The sequence below is a fragment of the Podarcis filfolensis genome (assembly GCF_964270895.1).
Source record: "Podarcis filfolensis genome assembly, chromosome: 1".
NCBI classification, from domain to species: domain Eukaryota; kingdom Metazoa; phylum Chordata; class Lepidosauria; order Squamata; family Lacertidae; genus Podarcis; species Podarcis filfolensis.
Window position 1 is genome coordinate 104498649 of NC_139604.1, and position 21492 is coordinate 104520140.

Here is a 21492-nt window from a genome sequence, read left to right on the forward strand (position 1 = left end):
AGGGGGGAAGTGCACAGAGCAACTGACTGATTCTTATTTTGTGCACTGGGTTACATTTAAGCCATGCAAACATAAAAGGTTTACACACACACAATGTAATCTAGGGAAGCCAAAGGCATTATCAAAGTTTAAGTACACATTCCAGCCAGGCAGAAGTATCTAAGGAAGGTACAGAGAAGGCCTGGGCCTAAAGTGCGCCTCCCTTGCTATATGCTCTTGATTTCCGATAGTTTTACGCCTTCATTACTATAGTTTTGCAAACTAACCTATGGTTTTTTTGTGTTTCATAGGCTGTGTTGATGGAATACAAATTGAAAGCTATTGAATATGTACATGGATACTTTTCTAGCGAACAGGTAATGCTGAAGAACAAATAAGTTGTGCAAAGCTCTGGAAAGTATGACAAGGCAACTGTCACTACAGCAGGGGCTCTTCAAGTGTTGTTAGATTGCAACTCCCTTCGTCTTTGGTAGTTGGCCATGCTGGCTGGAACTCTTGGGTGTTGGGAGCTGAACAACAATTGGAGCTTCCTGATCTCTGTGCTGCAGCATGAATAATTCTGCTAAAGGTGCCTTGTTTTTCCGATCAGCTTGGCAGAGTGAGAAGAGTGTAAATGTTGAGTTTCCCCCTCCAATTTAGGGCCCTATCCCGTGAAGCAAGAAAATAGTGTATTTATGAAGCCTGATTATGTGCTCTGCTGAGTATGGGTGAATTTTATGCTCCAGTAGTGGGACCGGATCCTTACAACAGGGGTTCTCAGACTCTGTACCCACAATGCCCACTTGAGACAGCTGGAAATCACTGAAGTCCACCAGTCACAAAATGGTGGTGCAGGGCAGAGCCAGTCACAAGATGGAGTCAGTTTCTGAGCAGCTGTCAGTTACTGACTTTGGTGGTTTCTACAATTATCTAATCCACCTATGGAAATTGCTAAATTCTTTACCACAGTTTTCTTTTCATCAAGGAGCTCAGATGATCAGCTTTCCTCAAGTCATAGTACCGTGAAGTTTTAGGTAGAATCTGCCGATTCAGAGACTCTAAATGGAGAAGTCTTTTTCTTTCATATTTCCACCCCCCAATGCCTCTTAAAATATCTTTACTTGTTGTCTGTAACTTCTTCTCCTTTTACGTTTGTACCTTATTCCCTCCTAACTGACAATTTCATTCATTATTCCTAAATGTTCCTGTTAGATTCACAGCTTCCTGCTATTACAGCTTTCTTCTATTCTCCCCTTTCTTTCTATTTTCAGTTTATTATTAATAATAATTAATAAATATCTCACTTTCTGATTTCCTTCCATAACTCCTCTAGCCCTTTTCCCTCAGAGGATGGAGATCTTCTTTTCCTCCGCCTCCTGCCCCTCCAACTGCCCAAAATGTTTGTCTCCCAGCCACCTTGCAATATGCAAGGAGTCACTGATGCTGGCACTCGTCCAACCAAAAGCCTGTGGGATAGCTAGGGGACAGGATAGGCAGACAAGTGAAGAAGCATTGGGCAGGCTGTTGCATCTGAGGTCCACTGTTTGAGAAGTACGGCCTTACAACAAGGTAGATGCTGTCATGAATGTAGCTGCATCTGCATTCAGATTTCAATTACAAAAAAATAGCTTATTAAACAGATTCAAGATTTGGATAACTTTGAAATTCTGTTTCTAAAAATGTTTAATTGTGTGGTAGTATTTTAGATTTAAATTTCGTCAAACTGGTTCACAGCTATTAAAGAATCAACAAAAACCATTCTACAAAAGTTTCTGAGAAAACCTTTTTACTTCTAGCTACAAGTGATGTACAAATGTGTGCATTTGTTCAGTGACAGTTTTTACATGAGTGATGAACTGTCAGATTTCTTTCATTGCAGATTGTTGAATTACTGAGGTACTTTTCTTGGGCTGAACCACAGTTAAAAGCAATGAAGGCATTGCAACATGTAAGTTTTTTCATTGAAGCAGTAGATTTTGTTGAATTGCATTTCTCTGGTCTTATAGCCATAGTAGCATTTACTTGGTTTCCAGCAGTAGGTTTGGATTGGACTGCTCATTCGTTTTATCACCACAGTCCTTAAAGATGACTTCAAATTCTGATTGTGCATGATTCTGACATGCTCACTTTTTGGGGGGCTGTTTAGCCTCCCTATTCAGCCAATGCTATCCATCCTATTCTCCCTTCTTTGTAAAGACTAGCTAGGTCAATATTGAATGTCTCAAATACTGTAGCTTATATCCAGAGGGTTTTCCCTTCCACACCTCCCCCCTGTGTCTGCCAACTTGGATTTGAGAGGAGTGACGGAGTTGCAGGCAAGTGGAAAAATTTGGCAGAGAATGGGGTATGCAGTGGGGAGGAAGGGGAAGTCCTGTTGCCCAAGCGATGCAGCCTTTGTTGTGATCTCATGTACAGTCTGGTAATAGCTTATATGGGCTGTGGGTCTACAGTTGGAAATAACATTATACTTGTAAATTGTCTATTCTGCTACAGTGTACTGGTTAGACCTAGGTGACTTTCAGATTCTCTACTGCCTTTTCATGCTGTCATTATGAACAAAAGCCTTGTTCAACAAGCTGTTGAAGCATTAGTCTGTACCCAGGTAGCCAGCATTTAGTCCATCATCTGGAGGCTACAGTTCCAGTCATCCCTGATCATTGCTTATGCAGGCTGGGAGTGATGGGAGTTGCAGTGCAACAACAGGATGGGCACCACATCAGTTACCTTTGATTAGTCTGTGCACTCTGATCCAATTGTTGGTTGCCAAAAACTCAATGATCTTTTTTCTTCTTCATACAATCTGTATACCACTTGATTGTAAAAAAAAAACCCAACCCTTAATGCGGACATGTGAGCCTGCAGCTAATGTACGTGGATAGGGATTGCTGAAACTTTCTTTTCTTTTCTTTCTAGAAAATGGTAGCTGTTTCTGCAGCAAAAGTGGTTAACATCCTGAACTGCTTCACTTTTAGCAAAGACAAGCTTATTGCACTAGAACTGTTGGCTTCGTAAGTATTCGCTGTTGATTAGCATTCCATGCAGACTGTTACCGTTAGTACTAACATATGTTCTCTTGGTGTTTTGGTTTGATGGAGGCTTGAATGGTTAAGATCCTTGACCTCATGGGCTGTGACTGGGGGGGAGGGTATTTTCTTGCACTGATAGCTTGTTTGTGTGTGTATATATATTTGTATAGTACTGGTCCATCTCCTTTATGTTCAAATTAGCTTTGTTGTTATGATTATGCTGCTGTGGAATATTAAGTAGCACAACAAGCTCTGATAAATACTATGACTGTATGCATGAGAGCCACTAACAGTTTCTAAACATAGTGCTTTGTTTTATAGCAATATTATTGATGCTCAGAATTACCGCCTTATTGAAGATCTCTTCAGAACTAGCATGTCTGAGAAGAAGAGATGCAGGAGAATTCTTGAACAGGTATTACCTCACGGCTGCATTCATGAAAACTTTGAAGCGCATAGGGACAAAATGCATGGTTTTGGAGGTTTTCAGGACATTGCATGATATTGTATGTATCTTCTCAATACAAAGAGATTGAGTCTATGGAGAAATGGAGACTTTCTCTGCAAGTTTTGCATTCTCCCTTGAATGTATAATTTGCCCTTTTTATTGTCAGTGTGCTCTGCTGCCACTATGGGGCTGTGGTTCTTTGTTTTAGATCTGTCTGTGGACAGAAGATGCACTACTTCAGTTGCACAAACAGGTATGAGGTAGCTCTATGAGGCATTTCATTGACTGGTCCCTTGGTGAGTAGGAATTGAACCTTTGGGCCAAGTTTATGATTTACCTAGTCACAAACACAGCCTATTATAATCTGGAACGCAATACATTGCTGTAATAATAGGAAAGTCAAATGATAAATTCTCATGTTTGAGATAATTCAAAGCAAACAGCTGCAAAAAGCTTAAGGTGTCTCCAGAGCGTCGCAGAACATCTCTTCAAAATCCCTAATATGAAATTGCTGCACCACATGACCTTTCCCCCAGGGCAAAGGCCCATGCTTAGTGCAGGATTTCCACCTAAGGATTATGCTAATCCGAGTCCCTGGTTCCAAAAGATGTTCCACTGGGGTATGTCCACTGGGCCACCATCACCCAGCTCTGCTCTAAGGGAATTATCAGGCCTTAGAGAAGGGGAATGAAGAGGCAGTGGCTTGCGAGAACAAGCCGTCTGGGCTATACTGAAATGTTCATGATACCCTTGGAATCTGATAGCTTGACCTTTACACCCATTCTTGTGTATTTTGCCACCACTCAATATAGTTGTGTTGGAATCTAATGCTGCCCTTTGTTTTGTTTATATTGCAGGCTTCCAAAGCAGGGTGCAAAGCACCTCACGCTATGATATCTTCCTGTGGCATGATTCCAGGAAACCCTTACCCAAAAGGAAAGCCCAGCCGCATAAATGGAATTTTCCCAGTATGATCTTACTGAATATACTTGTCATTTTCATTTGGGGGATTGGTGGTGGAATATAAAAGTAGCATTGATACAATAAATTGCCTACAAAAGTGAAAGAATAACAGCAAGCCTGTCTTCATCAGTATTGGGCAAATAATAAAAAGAACGTTTTGTTAAAAAGATAACGTAATTCCTAATTTGTTTCTCTTTAGTTAAAAAACAACAACAACAAACAGGCCTCATTATAGAGAAGTATATACTACTTGGAATAACTAAATTCTACTTGGAATAATTGGTTTTGAAGAAGAAAATATCCAGTTCCTGTTAAAAGCAGAAAACCCAAAAATCACTCCAAAAGTAGTTCTCTTGAGAAGAATTGCACATGTATTCTCCCACCATGCAAAGGAGGAGCTGTGCCATGCCCTCCGCATTGGGCATGACCAGTAGCACCTCCCACTTGTGTCTGCTTTCTTAAAGGGCAAGTGGCTATGGGAATGGGGATGTTGCACTTTTAGCTGTGTGTACCAAGGCATCCTTGCAACCTGGAACCCTGCATGATCAGAGTACTCCAGGTTGCATCAACATTTTTATCGTAAAGTTTTGTGGACCCCCTGAGGGATGTTTGTGGAACCTAAGGGTTCCACAGGACCCTGGTTGAAACCACTGCCTTAGACCGTGTGGCCTGAAACTTCACTCTGAGAGCATGTTTACTCAGAAACTGTTCTACTGTATTCAGCGGGTTTACTTCTAAGTGAATGTATAGAATTCTAGCCTTAGTTGCTTAAATGTCACAGAAAATCTTAATTTATTCTGGTGAAGCTGTCTTTCATGGTTCAGTGGGGACGTTTTCCTGATAATGGGTGATAGACAGTTAGAGCTACTCTAAGTACCGTATTTTTCGCTCTATAAGACGCACCAGACCACAAGACGCACCTAGTTTTTGGAGGAGGAAAACAAGAAAAAAATTATTCTGAATCTCAGAAGCCAGAACAGCAAGAGGGATCGCTGCGCAGCGAAAGCAGCAATCCCTCTTGCTGTTCTGGCTTCTGGGATAGCTGTGCAGCCTGCATTCGCTCCATAAGATGCACACACATTTCCCCTTACTTTTTAGGAGGGAAAAAGTGAGTCTTATAGAGCAAAAAATACGGAATATCCTATCTGTCTGTCTATCTATCTATCTATCTATCTATCTATCTATCTATCATCTATATCTGTCTCTTACAAATGCCTCTGTGCTTTCTGTAACCCGCATTTGCTTTCCACACAGTAGAGAGCTTGGTCTTTAATAGTGGGTCCTCCTTTTTTCCAGGGGTCACCTGTCAAAAAGGAGAATGAAGACTACACTAATGAAGGCAAAGGAATAGCAGCTCGTATCCTTGGACCATCCAAACCAGTAGGTCTACAAAATTACATTTTTATAAGCTTCATTATTGGGGTTGCTCCTGTTGTTGAAAACAGAAGAGAGTTACTTGGGAGAGAAGTAACAGCAGGGTGAAAATGGTGGAAGAACAAAAAGGGACCGTAATAAAAATAGTTTAAAAGCATGACTTCTGCGTGCTTACAATGTAAAGTTTGGTGTTTTTTTAAGAAAGGAGGACGGAGCAAAGGAGGTGGTAAAGATAAGTTTCCAAATACTGTTTGAATGCAATGAAGGAGAAGAATCAGTGATAGTGCATTGTATCCACAGCTGAACGAATATCACAGAGCTAGCATAAGCTGACTACATCTTCCCTGGTCGCTCCCTGAAAATGCTCCATTGGAGGTTAGGGGACCATCCTGAATTGTGTGGTGGAAGAAGTGGACATTCCAGGAAAAAACGAGCAGAGACTTCTTGGATTACTGGTCCATCTAGTTCAGTTCTGTCTTCAGTGACTGGTACTGGCCCTCAAGAGTTTCAGACAGGAATCTTTCCCAGTCCTACCTGAAGATTGCAAAAAGAGTTGAATCTTAGACCTTTTGCATCCAAAGCATGTGATCTGTTGCTGAGGTGCAGCTCTTCCCTACAGTTGGCAAGATCAGAAATTCATGAGTTCAGTTGTTTTGTTCATAGCAGAAGGGTAGTGACTCAAGAAGTCTCAAATGTATCTGAGAGAAGGTTTTCCACCACAGAGTTTAAAGGCAGATAAGTCATATCAATTACTGGTTATTGGGGCATGTTAAAGGCAAACTGCAGTGTAGGTAGTAGGCTTCCAATGCAGAAGTCAAAACCAAGTAAGAACGCCTGTGAAAATGGTCAGCTGGAATTTTGAGAACTGAGCAAAATGCCACCTCCCTTCGAAATATTTCAGTAGTGAAAAAAACAATATATAATTTCTGCTACAAAATGAGGGGGGATTTACCGTTGCCTTTGCAATAGATTAATGTGTAAATGTTCAGTTTTGACAAACTCTTGTCCCTCTTGTTTAGGCCCCAGCAACATACAATCCACACAAGCCTGTTCCTTATCCTATCCCTCCTTGTCGACCACATGCAACCATTGCACCAAGTAAGCCCATCATTCCTGTTTGTTTTCTGTGATCATTTCCCCTTTATACTGTGGAAGAATGTTCACATTCTCTATGGGCAATACCCTCAGTTATTTTCTTAAATATATGCTTCGGATCTCTTACTGTTTACACTATTTGCATGATGGAGTAAAATTCAATGACTTTCATAGCTCTCCTCTGAATTTTGTCCAACTTGTTAATGTCCTTCAGTTGTGATGTTTGCAGCTCAAAACAATTCTCCATAGATAATTCTATACCTGTTGAGTTTTGGAGCTGATTCTCCTACTCATTTCTGCTTCCTACCCACCCTAAAACAATCCCTTATGCATACTTTATTGACTCTTAATGAGTAATTAAACTGAAAGAATAGTTCCTGCCCAGGAGGACTCCCCTGAGTGAGTGCCTGAGGGCCCTGCTCCTTCCTGCCACTTACCACCTGGCCCAGGGCGGGGCCTGAAGCCTCACAAGGACTGCTTGCTGCTTGCCGCCTGCTGCCCAGGAGGACTCCCCTGAGTGAGTGCCTGAGGGCCCTGCTCTTGCCACTTACCACCTGGCCCAGGGCGGGGCCTGACAGGCCTCACTAGGACAGTTGCTGTTACTGCCGGAGGGGCACAGAGTGTTTTTAAAATGTTTTAAAAAATTTCTTTTGGATTTTTTGTATGTGGGGGGGTGGGGGTGGGATGGATGTTTGGTTGGGCTTGGGGAATTTTTTTGATTTTGATGTTTTTGTAATTTTTACAGTTTTTTGTTTGTATTGCTTTATTGGTTTTGTTTGTTTGTTTGTTTGTTTGTTTAAAGTGTTATTTTGTTTTTAAGGGGAGGGGTCAGGGCTGCCTGGGAGTGGGCCCCAGCCCACAAAATGGCTGGGGCATGTTCCACAGGGGGGGATGCACTGGGACAACCGATCTCAGTGATCACGGGTAGGAGGAGGAGTTACGCTAAGGCTAGACCATGTCATTACAGAGGGGGCAGGTTTAGTCGTTGTCTGAGGACTATTCCTGCCTCCGGGTCTGGTCCTGACCGGATGGATACTAGAATCAGCAAGGGATACCCACATGACCTGAAAGTGCTGCTGTGCAATGCCAGGTCAATGATTCATAAGACCACTGCCATCCATGACTTGATCATGGATGGAGGACTTGACCTGGCATGTGTAACAGAGACTTGGTTGGATGAAGCAGATGGGCCTGTCCTTGCCGCTGCTTGTCCACCAGGTTTCTCTTACGCACAGCAACCCAGGTCATGTGGGCGGGGAGGGGGGGTTGCAGTGATATTTAGGAAGTCATTAGTTTGCACCAGGCGTCCTATTGGGAAGACCCAGTTTTCCGAGTGCGTGTTCTGGAAGTTGGGCAATAGGGGCAGTACAGGATTGCTTTTGGTGTACCGACCTCCCCGCTGCACCAAGGATTCCCTGCCCGAGCTGCTTCAGGTCGTGGCGGATGTTCTCCTGGAGACACCTAGCTTGGTCGTCCTAGGGGATTTTAACATCCATGTCAACACGACCTTACAAGGGGCTGCTCGGGACTTCGTGGAAAGCATGGCCTCCATGGGGCTGTCCCTGAATAAGTCTGGCCCAACCCATAGCCGCGGACATGCCTTGGACCTGGTGTTTACCTCTATGGATGTTGGTGATCTGACACTAAGTAAAAGCGAAATGAAAGAAGTGCCATGGTCAGATCACTTCCTGGTGCAACTGGACTTCTCTGCGACCCATCCCCTCTGCAGGGAGGTGGGACCAATTCGGATGGTCCGCCCCCGCCACTTAATGGATCCAAATGGTTTCCAGAGAGTGGTAGGGGATGCTTTATCCCATGTTGATGGCCTTTCAGCTGATTCCCTGGTGGCCCGCTGGAATGTGGAGTTAACCAGGGCTATTGACTGTTTGGCTCCGAAGCGCCCTCTCCGGTTGCATGGAGCCCGGACAGCCCCGTGGTTTTCCACAGATCTGAGGGCAATGAAACAATCGTTGAGACGGCTAGAGCGCCGGTGGCGGATAACTCATTCCGAATCTGACCGGACACAGGTTAGAGCTCAACGTCGAGCCTACCAAGTGGCGATAGCGATGGCGAAGAAGAATTTCTTCACCGCTTCTATTGCATCTGCAGAAAACAGCAGCAGGAGACTTTTTCAGGTGGTTCACAATTTAGCGGAACCACCTGCAACATCGGGGCCCAGTACGGGCCACATGTTCTCCTGCAATGATTTAGCAAAGTTTTTTGCAGATAAAATCGCTCAGATTCGGGAAGAAGTAGACTCCACCGTGGGAGCAGGGCCGGGGCGGGAGAGTGCTAGAGTTTTGTCTAGTCAAGTTGAGTGGGATCAATTCCAATCTGTTACCTCTGAGGATGTGGACAGGCTGCTTGGACGAGTGAAACCAACCACCTGTCTCCTGGATCCTTGCCCATCCTGGCTTATAAAAGCTAGCCGGGAAGGACTGGGCGATGGGCTTCGTGGGGTGGTGAATGCTTCCCTCCGTGAGGGAGCCTTCCCAGACCCGCTGAAAGAGGCGGTTATTAAACCGCTTCTTTAAAAACCATCTTTAGATGCGGCCACAATGGCCAACTATCGCCCAGTCTCAAATCTTCCATTCCTGGGCAAGGTAATTGAGCGAGCGGTTGCTGAACAACTCCAGGCACGCCTGGAAGAAGCAGACCATTTGGATCCCTTCCAGTCGGGATTCAGGCCTCATCATGGGACTGAAACTGCCTTGGTCGCACTGGTTGATGATCTCCGGCGGGCTAGGGACAAAGGTGAGAGCTGTTTCCTAGTTCTGCTGGATCTCTCAGCGGCGTTTGATACCATCAACCATAACATCCTTCTGGACCGTCTTGAGGGGCTGGGAGCGGGGGGAACTGTCATACAGTGGTTCCGCTCCTTCCTCCTGGGCCGTGTTCAGAAAGTGGTGGTGGGGGATGAGTGTTCAGACCCCTGGGCTCTCACTTGTGGGGTGCCTCAGGGTTCTGTCCTCTCCCCCATGCTTTTCAACATTTACATGCAGCCGCTGGGAGAGATCATCAGGAGGTTTGGGCTGGGTGTTCATCAGTATGCGGATGATACCCAGCTCTACCTCTCTTTTAAATCAGAACCAGTGAAGGCGGTGAAGGTCCTGTGTGAGTGTCTGGAGGCGGTTGGAGGATGGATGGCGGCTAACAGATTGAGGTTGAATCCTGACAAGACAGAAGTACTGTTTTTGGGCGACAGGAGGCGGGCAGGTGTGGAGGATTCCCTGGTCCTGAACGGGGTAACTGTGCCCCTGAAGGACCAGGCGCGCAGCCTGGGAGTCATTTTGGACTCACAGCTGTCCATGGAGGCACAGGTCAAATCTGTGTCCAGGGCAGCTGTTTACCAGCTCCATCTGGTACGTAGGCTGAGACCCTATCGGCCTGCGGACTGTCTCGCCAGAGTGCTGCATGCTCTGGTTATCTCCCGCTTGGACTACTGCAGTGCGCTCTACGTGGGGCTACCTTTGAAGGTGACTCGGAAACTACAACTAATCCAGAATGCGGCAGCTAGACTGGTGACTGGGGGCGGCCGCCGAGACCATATAACACCGGTCTTGAAAGACCTACATTGGCTCCCAGTACGTTTCTGAGCACAATTCAAAGTGTTGGTGCTGACCTTTAAAGCCCTAAACGGCCTCGGTCCAGTATACCTGAAGGAGCGTCTCCACCCCCATCGTTCTGCCCGGACGCTGAGGTCCAGCGCCGAGGGCCTTCTGGCGGTTCCCTCATTGCGAGAAGCAAAGCTACAGGGAACCAGGCAGAGGGCCTTCTCGGTAGTGGCGCCTGCCCTGTGGAACGCCCTTCCAGCAGATGTCAAAGAGATAAACAACTACCTGACATTCAGAAGACATCTTAAGGGAGCCCTGTTCAGGGAAGTTTTTAACGTGTGATATTTTACTGTATTTTTGGTTTCTATGGAAGCCGCCCAGAGTGGCTGGGGAGGCCCAGCCAGATGGGCGGGGTATAAATAATAATAATAATAATAATAATAATAATAATAATAATAATAATTATATTGTTTTTTGAAAAATCAGGAGTAGTGAAAGAAAAATGAGATTTCCGAAATATTGGGGTGCAGTTGCTTGAGGGGTTTGGACACATGGGTGGGACAGCAGAAATCCACTTTGCTGCTCGTGTTTGACACCTTATACCTGCCTTTTCATAGTTTCTAATCTTCAATGTGGGGAATTTTAGCTGAATACTTGATTAAATACTTATTAAAGGAATACTGAAAGCTCAGGATTTTTTTGCAGGGGGTGGGGAATTGATGTAACCTTTTAAATTAACTAGTTTAGCTTTGAAAGCTCAGGATTCTGTGACTGCTTGAGAATTCAGTGTAAGGTGATATTCCGCATGCAGTTTCAACCGTTCAAACAACTTGCTATATTTATTTATTTATTTAAAACAACTGCCTTCTTTCACAAAGTGAATTCAAGGTTTACGTAAGAGCACATCATACCTGAAGTAAAAAAATAGAATATCAACTTAAAATATTATCAGATATATCAGCCATGGAGGTAAACATTACTAAAATAACATAACAGGGTTAAGAAAGCAATGAACAAGCCTTACAGAACAGCCGTGTCTCTGCCAGGCATTTACAACAACAAAGTGTTGGGATCTGATGAACCTCTCTTGAGAGGATGCTTCCTGGAGTGTGTCCTTTTGCCTGCTCCAGGTGGCTGTCCACCATATCTCATTGGCAGTGATATCTGGAGCAAGGGTAGGAATGAACTTATGGAAGAAGGCAGCCCGTAAAGTATTGAGTAACCGATATGCTGTTTGGAGTTGACCTGTGAATCTTCATTACACCATCTTTGTTTGCCTTCTGTTTTCTTTTACTTAGGTGCTTACAACAATGCTGGCCTTGTTCCACTGGCCAATGTCATAGCTCCAGGCTTGCCAGCTCCGCCACCATATGCTTCTAGTCATGTAGGAACAGGTAAAGCAAGAACCCTACGAAAGCCCCGTGTGCCTTGGTTACACACCAGTGCCACGAATCGATGGGAGAGTCTGTGCCGATGTCTTGGGCCGCAGCCTGCTCTTGACAACTAGCAAGTCACTGTCAGGCTCCCTCCCTCCCAGTAATAGTTTCTGCAGGGTGGGAAGTGTGAAGAGGTTTGCCTTCAGAATGGGCTTGAGCAGGGGTAGCCACTTGTTGGACTACAGCTCCCATCATCCATGACCATTGGTTACGCTGGCTGGGGCTGATGGGATTTGTAGTCTGCTTGTCACAGGTAGGCAGGAGTGAGAGGAGTGGCCTGGGGTGGAGGGGAAGGCTTCCCATCTCTCAAAACGTGATGATTGTTAAAATGAAAACAATGAAAGGGAGTTGTTTTTTTAACAGCTTGGTAGTCTCAAAAGAATTCTGTTTTCACCTCATTAATTATGTTCTTTATGTAGAAAATGAAGAGCTTTCCAATCAGACAAAATCTTCCCAAAGCCAAGGTAAGCTGTCCACTTGCAGAGACAAGCTGTAGCTGTAGAAACTTTAAAAAGCATGTGTTTGTGAGGGTGATAAACATTATTAATTCTGCTGAATGCTGCTTTTTTTAAAAAATAAATAAATCCATTTGTATTTGAATAGCAGCAAATGTTAAGGTAAGCTATTTACTGTGTTCCTGAGTGTTGGGTTTTTTTAACCAGTTGCTTAGAATTTCTTTTTCTGATTCTGTATCTAAACCAGCACTAAATTCATAAGTATACGTCATGCTGAGGTACACAAAAGCTAAGTACCTTCTTTAGCCCGAATTGTTAGATACATAAAACTTTGGCATGTGAAAAAATTCACTGCTATTGTCTATACTTGCTCAATTTTGATTCAATAATATTTAATTAAAATCTACTATCATCTGGTTTTGAGCACTGTTGAATAATTACAACGGAAGCACTTCAGATCCTATGTTTCTATGTATAATTTGGTGGTCCCTGTGAGTGAACTTAGCTTCATTGATAATAGTGAATTCTAAATACATAATGGAACAGACAATAAACCTGGACCCTAAAGCAGTATTGTGTTAACATTTTGCAATATTTGAGGGCGGGGGAGGAGGAGGTGGTTTTTGCAGTTCAACCCATAAGAAAAGTATTTGTTTATCACAAGGGGACAAAAAAAATGCTGCTACTAGTACCCAGTTGAATTTCTTGTATTTAATTTAGGTAGGAACTTCAAGTTTCTTCCCCTCCTTTTCTCATTTCAACTTAATCACTTTTGGTTTAACAGGAAATAAACATTGGGTAGGGAAAAGTTTGCATAAAACATGTACCTTCCTGACAGTAATATAAGCTACTTCCTCTTTCATTTGTTATTCCCAAAGCCCTTTACTGTGGTAGAAGCTCGTGTCTTTCATGAGCTTGGGGCACAGTGCTGCTTTGCATGCTATCTCAGAAGTCAGTGGTAACCGTTCAACATACAATGTAGTGCAAAAAAAAACCCTCTGGAACATCAGGTTAGTGAGGGCGGAACCTGCTCCCTGCTCCCTGAACAGCAGCCTGTACTATAGCATTTCACTTACTGCCAAAGAAGCGAGTGACTGCTATTGTCATCTTTGGCAGAGAAGTAACAAGGTACACAATTGAAATAAGGCCAAATCTACTGAAGTCTCCATTTTTACAGCCCCCGCCCCTCAAATGAGTGAGCACATTGAGTCTACATGCCTAGAGTAGAGAGTGAATGTCAGCAGTTTTGATGCTACCAAAGCAAACTTCAACTAACGTAAAACGTTTTTGACATAGCCTTGCAGGAAAATTGGAAAGCATTGGTGACAGCAATGGCTGCAATTGCTTAGTAAGATTGCTATAAAGAAAGAGAAGTTGCTTGCTTTTTCTCCCTGTTTAGCAGAACTAGTCAAAGGTATGTTTCATCACCTAGTTGCTTATCAACTACTGCAGCACTTTTACCCAGAACTAATGGCCAGCTCCCTATCTTCACCCCCACTATGCTTTTTCATGTAATACTGTTTTTCCTTTCCTGTTAAAACTCCCAAATTTCTCAAGTGTTGTGAGTGTAGCATGACCACTTAGGACTTTTGAGTGCCTTCTGCAAGCGATTCTACTTTCAATAGTATTATGTAGAATTTAGTAACTGAAATTAGGTTTGCGCATCTATTTAAAATATTTATAATCTGCCCGTCATCTAAATGATCCCAGAGCACTTCACAGCACACATTTTGTTCTTATTGAAACACAAAACTTGCTTGAAAATGTGTGTTCAGATTAAATTTGCTGCCATTCATCCTCAAAAATTGCTATCCTGACAAATTCTGCTTAACCCCAGAAAGTGGAGAGGACACCTATTTCCAGGGAGAGGAGGAGATTCAATGAAGCACAAGTGTCCCTAAGGCATAGCTGTCAAAGTTTCCCTTTTTTAAAGGGAAATTCCCTTATCCCGAATAGGATTCCTCACAAGAAAAGGGAAAAAGTTGACAGCTATGCCCTAAGGGTGCCTCCTAATTTCTTAACAATAGTTAATAAGGAGTGGTATTATGTCTGCCCCAGCCTTGTCCTGAAAAACTAGGATTTTGAAGTAAGAGAGAATGCATATTGTATGCCTACAGCAGGTCTTGGGAACCTTTGACCCTCCAGATGCTACTAGACTACAACTCGTATCATCCCTAACCATTGGCCATGCTGTCTGGGGCTGATGCACAACAACTGGAGGGCCAAAGGTTCACCAGCCCTGGCCCAAAGGAAATCAATAAGTTGTATATGAATGTACTCATTTGCATTCCTCCTTTTAGTCCTGATATGTAAGGCTAGCTAGACACTGGAAGGTACAGCGACAGAAGACACAGACAAATGAGGGACCACTGACAATATATTGCTGGGTGACAGTACTTGGGATAGCAGGAGAAAGATGGGCCAATATATATTATGGCATGATGATTTCCTAAACATAAGAACTCCTTGCAGACTCTGCCTATATTTCTGAAAATATTTTTTAGAAAAAAAATGGCTAAACATAATTTTAAAACTAAGAGAGGCTGAAATCCAGCTATTTCTGATACCAAGAATAAAATGTGCTGTGAATAATTTTGCTCTTCTGATGAAGCTAGTACAAAAGGGCAGGGCTTATTTCTCAGTACTAGTCCTGCTTTTTAGTTGTCTGGCAACACATCTGGTAACCTATCCAATATTTATTATATGCATAGGAGAAAAATGGACATCATATTTGATAAAAATGAATGGTGGGCATTAATTTTTAAAACAACCGTATAGTTAAACTGACAGTGATCATGGAATATGAAAGTCAAACTGGTATTTATATCTGCTTGTCCTACAGTTATTCTTTAACAATGCAAAGAATGATAAATGAGCTAGTGTTTTGTGTCTCATTTTGCATACCATTTTACTTCTTGCAAATTATGGTGGTAGCATCTTTTATTTTGCTGTTGTGTAAACTGTGTTACAATGCATTCATGTTGAATACAAACATTTCTGCTAGTTTCCAAGAATTCTTACCGGTTTTGTTTCTTTCCAGCTTTTGCTACACAAACGAATCATCTCTTTACACCTCATGGTTCTAACCCTGCTGCTACTCCAGCCCCAACCCCATCATCTGTTAAGGCAATAAGCCACTCGTCGGCACTTGCATCGCCAACCATCCCAGGGATAAGCATGTCCACCCCTGTCCTCCCTGCCTTCTCTGGGCAGGTTATCTCTTCGGTCCACCCATCACAGCCATCGACTCCCACCCCTACTGTCATCAAATCCCATTCGCTGCCTGGTGTTCCTGCCACATCTGCTCATTGTGCTACCTCTGCTCCCCTCCCTTCAACTTTTTCTGGGCTGGCTTCCGTGCTGCCTGCCACAGCAGCTCCGCAAGGGCTCTCCACACCATGTGCCACTCCTGTCCCGAGCGAAGCTTTTGCATCTGCTTCTACACCATTTGCCAGCCTGCCCTTTTCCGCCGCATCTGTCACTGCCTCAGCTAATAACCCTAATTCATTGTCATCTGCTTTTGCTGGCCTTCCTTTGTCCTTGACACCCACTCCTCAAGGGATCGCTAGTCCCCTTCCATCCGCCATTGCTGGTTCTCCTGCCACTAGCCTGTCGTGCCCACTTAACTTGCCCAACCCACTCCTGTCGGTCTTGAAGGGATTCCTGTCCGTAAACGATAGCTCAATAATGAATTCGGCTGGGCTGCCTTCGGCTGTGACGGCTGAGCTTGCCTCTCTGTCTGGCCTTGCTAGCCAGAATTCTGAAGCCCCCTCTTCGTCCGGTAACAAATGTTACACTCCAACTGCTACCTCTGCCCTCCAGCACCCTTCCACTTCAGGGCTGTCCATTTTCCCAGGGCTTCCATCTCAGCCTGGGGTTAACAATAGCGCAACGCCCCCAACGCAGTCCCCTTTAACTGCAGGGCCGTCCTCCATTATGCCCATCAGTTGTGTCTCCTCAGCTGCTCACGCCCATTGCCCAAGTCCTGCTAATCCCGAACAGCAGGCCTCATCCGCACCAGCTGCCACAGCGATTCCTGCGCTGGTCAAAACTGAGCCCACCAGCCCTACCATTTCAGGCTTCAAAGGCCCTCCCCATTCTTCCGGACCTTCTCATAGCACTTCAGGCTTGTCAGCACTTGGCCATGTATATACCTCCACTAGTTCCTTGCCAGGCAGTTCCCTGAATCCAGCACTCTCTAGCCTCTCCTCCTTGGGCTCTTCTCTCAACAGCTCTCCTTCCATCGCCCCGCATGGCTCATCTGCTCCTATAGCCCCAGTATATAACGCACTTCCTCCATTCACTTCACTGGCCAGCAGTTTTGCTTTTGCCGGCAACCCAGCACTTACCCCAACGGGGTCTCTCTTGCCCATTCCACCTACGACCACATCAGGCATTCCTGCTCCCCATGTGAGCTCTGCGACCAGTGCCCTCCCGACCCTCATTGCTTCAGCGGCTGCTCCAGCTCCCCCATTCCCCCTTAACTTGTGCAGCGCCGTCCCTTCGCTGTTTTCTGTTCCTCAAGTACCTCTAGGCTCATGCAGCTCATCCTTCCCTCCTTTCCCTGTCTCTAACACTCCCTCTGTCACTCCTGCTCTCCCTTCTTTCCCTGGGCTCCAGGCATCTTCTACAGTAGCAGCAGTTGCACCACTGCCGGCAGCTGCCACAGCCCCATCTCCGGCTCCAGTGCTGCCAGGGTTTGCCTCGGCCTTTAGCTCAAACTTCAACTCTGCACTGGTTGCACAGGCCGGGTACGTTGTTGCTCCAAGAGGTCAGGGGGTCTCTTTGGCAAATTGTTGGTTATCTTTAATGGTGGTTGTGAAGTTCTAAACATAAAGATAATGAAGTATTGATAACTTGTTTTGAATACTCTGTTTCTTAGCTCTCTGTGTTGCAGGCTAAATTTTTGAACTCAGGCAGAGACCCGTCTATAAGTTTGTAATTTCCTTTAAACCTACCCTACTAACTTGATAAGTACTGAATGTCTTCCTGCTAGAGGATATATGGCTCTTAAATTTGTACTAGGTTCTTTGAGAGAAGTCCTAAAGTAAGAACCAACAAATATGGCACTGGGCTGTATTTTACACATATCTGTTGCCTGAGGTAATCAAATTCCAAATATCAGACATTGGCAAAACAATTTCCACATGCAAAATCCCTCTTGGCAAAATGATAACTGGTCTGTTCAGTGCTTGGGTGCACAAATTTGTGCATACGGTATTTAAATTGTAAGAGTTATATTCCACATAGTGCTAAGGTGAACATTCAGTTCGAGCAAGGCTTTCTCCTTGCACAATCAGATGTTCTTCCCTACCTCTTCTCCCCCTAAATTGGTTCTGAGGGTTTGCCCAACCCCCCAGAGCAGATTTGGGGAAAGCATGGGATGTGCAGGGAAAGAGGAGGGAACATCCTGTTGTGCTAGTGCCAATCCTTGCACTAATGCAACTATTTAGTTGTATATGACCTTATGATCATAGCATAGAATCTAATCACTATAAAACACTTTGGAATTTTGTATATTAAACTGTTGCCTCAGTGTCTGAAGTTGAACATGTTCCACCTCTGATTCTTTTAGCCTGACTTCTGGGCTTCAGGCCCCTGGAAATACAGTTTTCCCTGGACTCCTCTCTCTTCCTGGCATCCCTGGACTTGCCCAGAGTGCTACACAGTCTTCCCTGCAGGAACTTCAGCACAGTGCAGCTGCACAGTCTGCATTACTGCAGGTAAATACAGAACATAAAAGGAAGACGTAGGCACTTTATGCATTGGTAACAAAGGACAAGGAAACTGCAAGAACTCCATGCTAAAGGTTCCAATGCCTACAATGATAATCAGTTAAGGAGATGTCTGCAAATGTATATGCATGCTTTATTCTGATTAGACCAGAACTTGGTACTAGATTATAGAAACTAGGGAAGGAAAATCTGGGCTCATTTTATATTAGTAGAGTGGAGTCAGAAGGACTATTGCAAAAATCTTAGTCCCTAGACTCAAATATTTCACCCAGATGTCTTTTAAGCCTTTTGTAGTTAACTAGCCACTTCTATCAGGTTTCTTCCATAACCATGAGGCTAAAGCATGCTATTAAAATGAAAGTGGCATTACACACACACACACCGATTTTGTGACAACTCTGATTATTGCAAGCTCTGTAATGCTTGCAGTCATTTATGCCTCAGTGTGTTTTATCCATCACATGAAACATTCATTGACTTTCATTGTGTTTATATCCTGCTTTACCCCATGCGCAGGACAGCTAATAGCAAAACTACCAATCCAACTCAATTAAAATTCTAGATAAGTGGCGATGAAATCTATGTTTTCAGGGTTGTGAGAGTCTGAAAATGTAAAATAAATTTATTCAAACATGTAGATGGTTTTGTTTGCCAATAAATTAGTTTAAAACAATCTTCCGTAATCATCCTTATTTAGAAATTCTAAATTTTGCATAAACTAAATAGGTTAAGAACCAAGTATGCAAATATAAACAAACTAAAAGGAGCAAGGGCCCTGCTTGTGGTCTTCTTTTAAACATACTGTTTTGTTTTGTTTTGTTTTGTTTTGTTTAAGGCACACACTGCGTCTGCTCTGGAGAACTATGCATCCCAACCAGATGGTTTTACTACATATCCCCCTGCACCAGGAACACCTGGAGCCCCCTTTTCCTTACAGGCAAGTCTTCCCCAGAGTGGATGGCAATAAAGAGCATCTGTTTCACCTGCAGAGAAACCGCTCCTTGAAGAAAGCAGTGATGGCTTGGCAAAGTCCCTGACGATGCTTCCATTGAAGGCTTTTGTTGGGCAGGCAGGGAGGAAGGGAAACATGGACTTCAGCGTGTAGCACTCAAGAGGAAGAGAAGAGGATTCAAAGTAGCTGTTATTTCCAGGCTACAAAAAACTGGACTGTTTTTTAAGAACCCTTTATCAGTAATACAAAGCACTGACAATTTTCTACTCCCTTTTAAGTAGATGAGGTTGAGAGCCTTTGGACCCTCCTAGGATCTTTTAAAAATGCAGATATTATCGATCCTTCTTTTAAACTAATAATTTGCTGTGGTATCCGTGTCACACGTTCTCCTCAGGATTTATTCTCTGCAATGCATGTTGTATGTGTATTTGATAAGAAGGAAATGTAGATCAGGCTCCCTCTTCGCACATGCTCAGACAATACTCTCTTCAAGTATTAGATCTTGTGTGTCTGCAAAACACACATTCATTGTCATCCTCTGATCCCTCTGCCTTTTGTATTATTTTTACTGCCTTTCCCATCCAGATCCGCTCAGATAATTGTCACTGGAAGTAGTAATATTTATCAACTTGAGCTTATTCTTTACACCTGCATGCATCCTACCATCTATCAGTATTTCTTCATTTTTCTAGGATGCCAGGAACACTGCTATATATAGATAGATTGGGTTTTTTTAAAAAAACTTTATGCAAGACCAGATTTGAGAGTACAATTCTTTTAGGTCATGGAAGAGATCATGGTTTGCATTCTGTAATTAACTTGTATTTTGTGTCCCATTCATGGTAATGGCTCCAATGCATCAATTATGTATCAAATGTTGCCTAAAATGTCGAAGACCTGCTGATTTGTGAACCAGGTTTCCTTTTTCCTTTCCCTTTTTTGGCCGGGGGGTGGGGGTGGGGTGGGGAATAAGAAGAGAACTAGCTTATAATGCTGTACTGTGGATAAGAATGAATTCTGTGGTTAAATTCTGAAAATGTAAATCTATGAAACATATACACAAAATAAGAATTGTACAAATAAATGAAACTGGGTTTTGCTTCCCCCAATTACACTCCAGGTTACAGATACCAATATGAGACAAAAAGTTTAAAGAGTTTCCATCTCTAGCTAGGAATTATGCAACACAAAATAGGCTCTTGCTATATTAAAGAAGTGCCCTATACTGTTTAGCATCTATAGCGATGAGTAGAAAAAGCCACAATATTATATCTTTTTATGAAAGTATTGATCATGTTCTAGAATTACAGTAGAGATGATACTTGATTTTGTGTTTTTAATGTGAACTCTAGGTAAGAATATCTTGCGGTGCATAGCTTAACATCCCCTTTTTCTAAAGATGGGATTCTACTGGAAGGTAGAGCCTTTCCACAAATGAACAGGCATGAAGAACACTAATGTGTATGTGTATATATATCTGTATTTTTATAAACTTTTTTAAAAATAAAATGTGTAGCAATGGTACACAAGTTTCTAAAGTAGACCTGAATAAAAAGAAATCTTTACAAAACTTATGTCTTACATAAACACATCCATGTGAGGTGATTTAACTTAAGGCAAATGGTGTGTACTGTATATAGTTTTTGAGGCAGCAGGGCCCCTGTAAAACACAGAAATTCATTGGAGAGTATTAAAAAGAGAAGAGCTTGAAGAGGTGAGCTTCTGATTACATTGTAGAGGTAAGTGCCCAGACTGGATTAAATGAAGTGAAATTTTATGGGCTGTGTGGAGCAGCCACAGCTGAGATTTTAACAATCTCCAACAGCTGAAATATTTCAGGATACAAAATATTACACATTTTGAAGGAGAGAGATACAAATCTCCCAAGCTTTTCTTTTAATTGTAGCATATGTAACAAGCCATTTTCTGGGTGGTGTGAAACTAACCTTACACTCATGACCTCCATTTTAAGAGATGTAAGAAGGTTCATTCTTAAGATCATGGTTACTAGAAGAGTACATTGGACTACACTGTAGAGAGAAATAATGCGGTTTTTAAACAGCAGAGACAGTTAGAATTGAGGACTACAAAACAACTCTAGGTGGGTAATGCATTTCTAGAATACTGAGGAATCGTGAATTTCAAATTCACAATTTCCCTGGTTCCTTAGCCTCCCAAGACAACATATGGGCAATATTTTGAAATACTTTATTGTCACTTGTACAACTTGTATACAGTGAGATTACACGCGCACCCCCCACTCAGCTCTCTTAGTCTTAATTCCCCTCGTTTACTGACGCACAGCCACCAAACCCAAAAGTCAGTTGCCCTGTTGTTATTTTTCATTCAGCCGCCTAACAGCCCACGGATAGAAGCTGCTCTTTACCTTTTTGGTGCTACTAATCATGCTTCTGCCTGAGGGCAGGAGATCAAGAAAGTGCTGGCCAGGGTGTGAATCATCCCTGAGAAATTTCC

General features: G+C 43.4%; 2 protein-coding genes across 3 annotated transcripts in view; one reads left to right on the top strand and one right to left on the bottom strand.

Moving 5' to 3' along the window:
• The window catches only part of LOC310765234 (phosducin-like protein), a 24639-nt gene extending 14772 nt beyond the window's left edge, over positions 1–9867 (bottom strand). Inside the window, exon 1 of the mRNA XM_083620009.1 lies at positions 9068–9867. The gene's annotated coding sequence lies outside the window, so the exon portion shown is untranslated. The remainder of the gene's footprint in view (positions 1–9067) is intronic.
• PROSER1 (proline and serine rich 1) overlaps positions 1–20587 on the top strand; it is a 24203-nt gene extending 3616 nt beyond the window's left edge. For both annotated transcript variants that reach the window (XM_083612039.1, XM_083612040.1), the window contains 12 exons: positions 291–356; positions 1859–1927; positions 2893–2987; positions 3327–3420; positions 4311–4421; positions 5713–5796; positions 6810–6888; positions 11738–11833; positions 12295–12339; positions 15371–17081; positions 17906–18053; positions 18901–20587. In XM_083612039.1, coding sequence (XP_083468165.1) covers positions 291–356; positions 1859–1927; positions 2893–2987; positions 3327–3420; positions 4311–4421; positions 5713–5796; positions 6810–6888; positions 11738–11833; positions 12295–12339; positions 15371–17081; positions 17906–18053; positions 18901–19032 — 2730 coding nt within the window. In that variant the 3' untranslated portion in view covers positions 19033–20587. The remainder of the gene's footprint in view (positions 1–290; positions 357–1858; positions 1928–2892; positions 2988–3326; positions 3421–4310; positions 4422–5712; positions 5797–6809; positions 6889–11737; positions 11834–12294; positions 12340–15370; positions 17082–17905; positions 18054–18900) is intronic.
• The last annotated feature ends 905 nt before the right edge of the window (positions 20588–21492 follow it).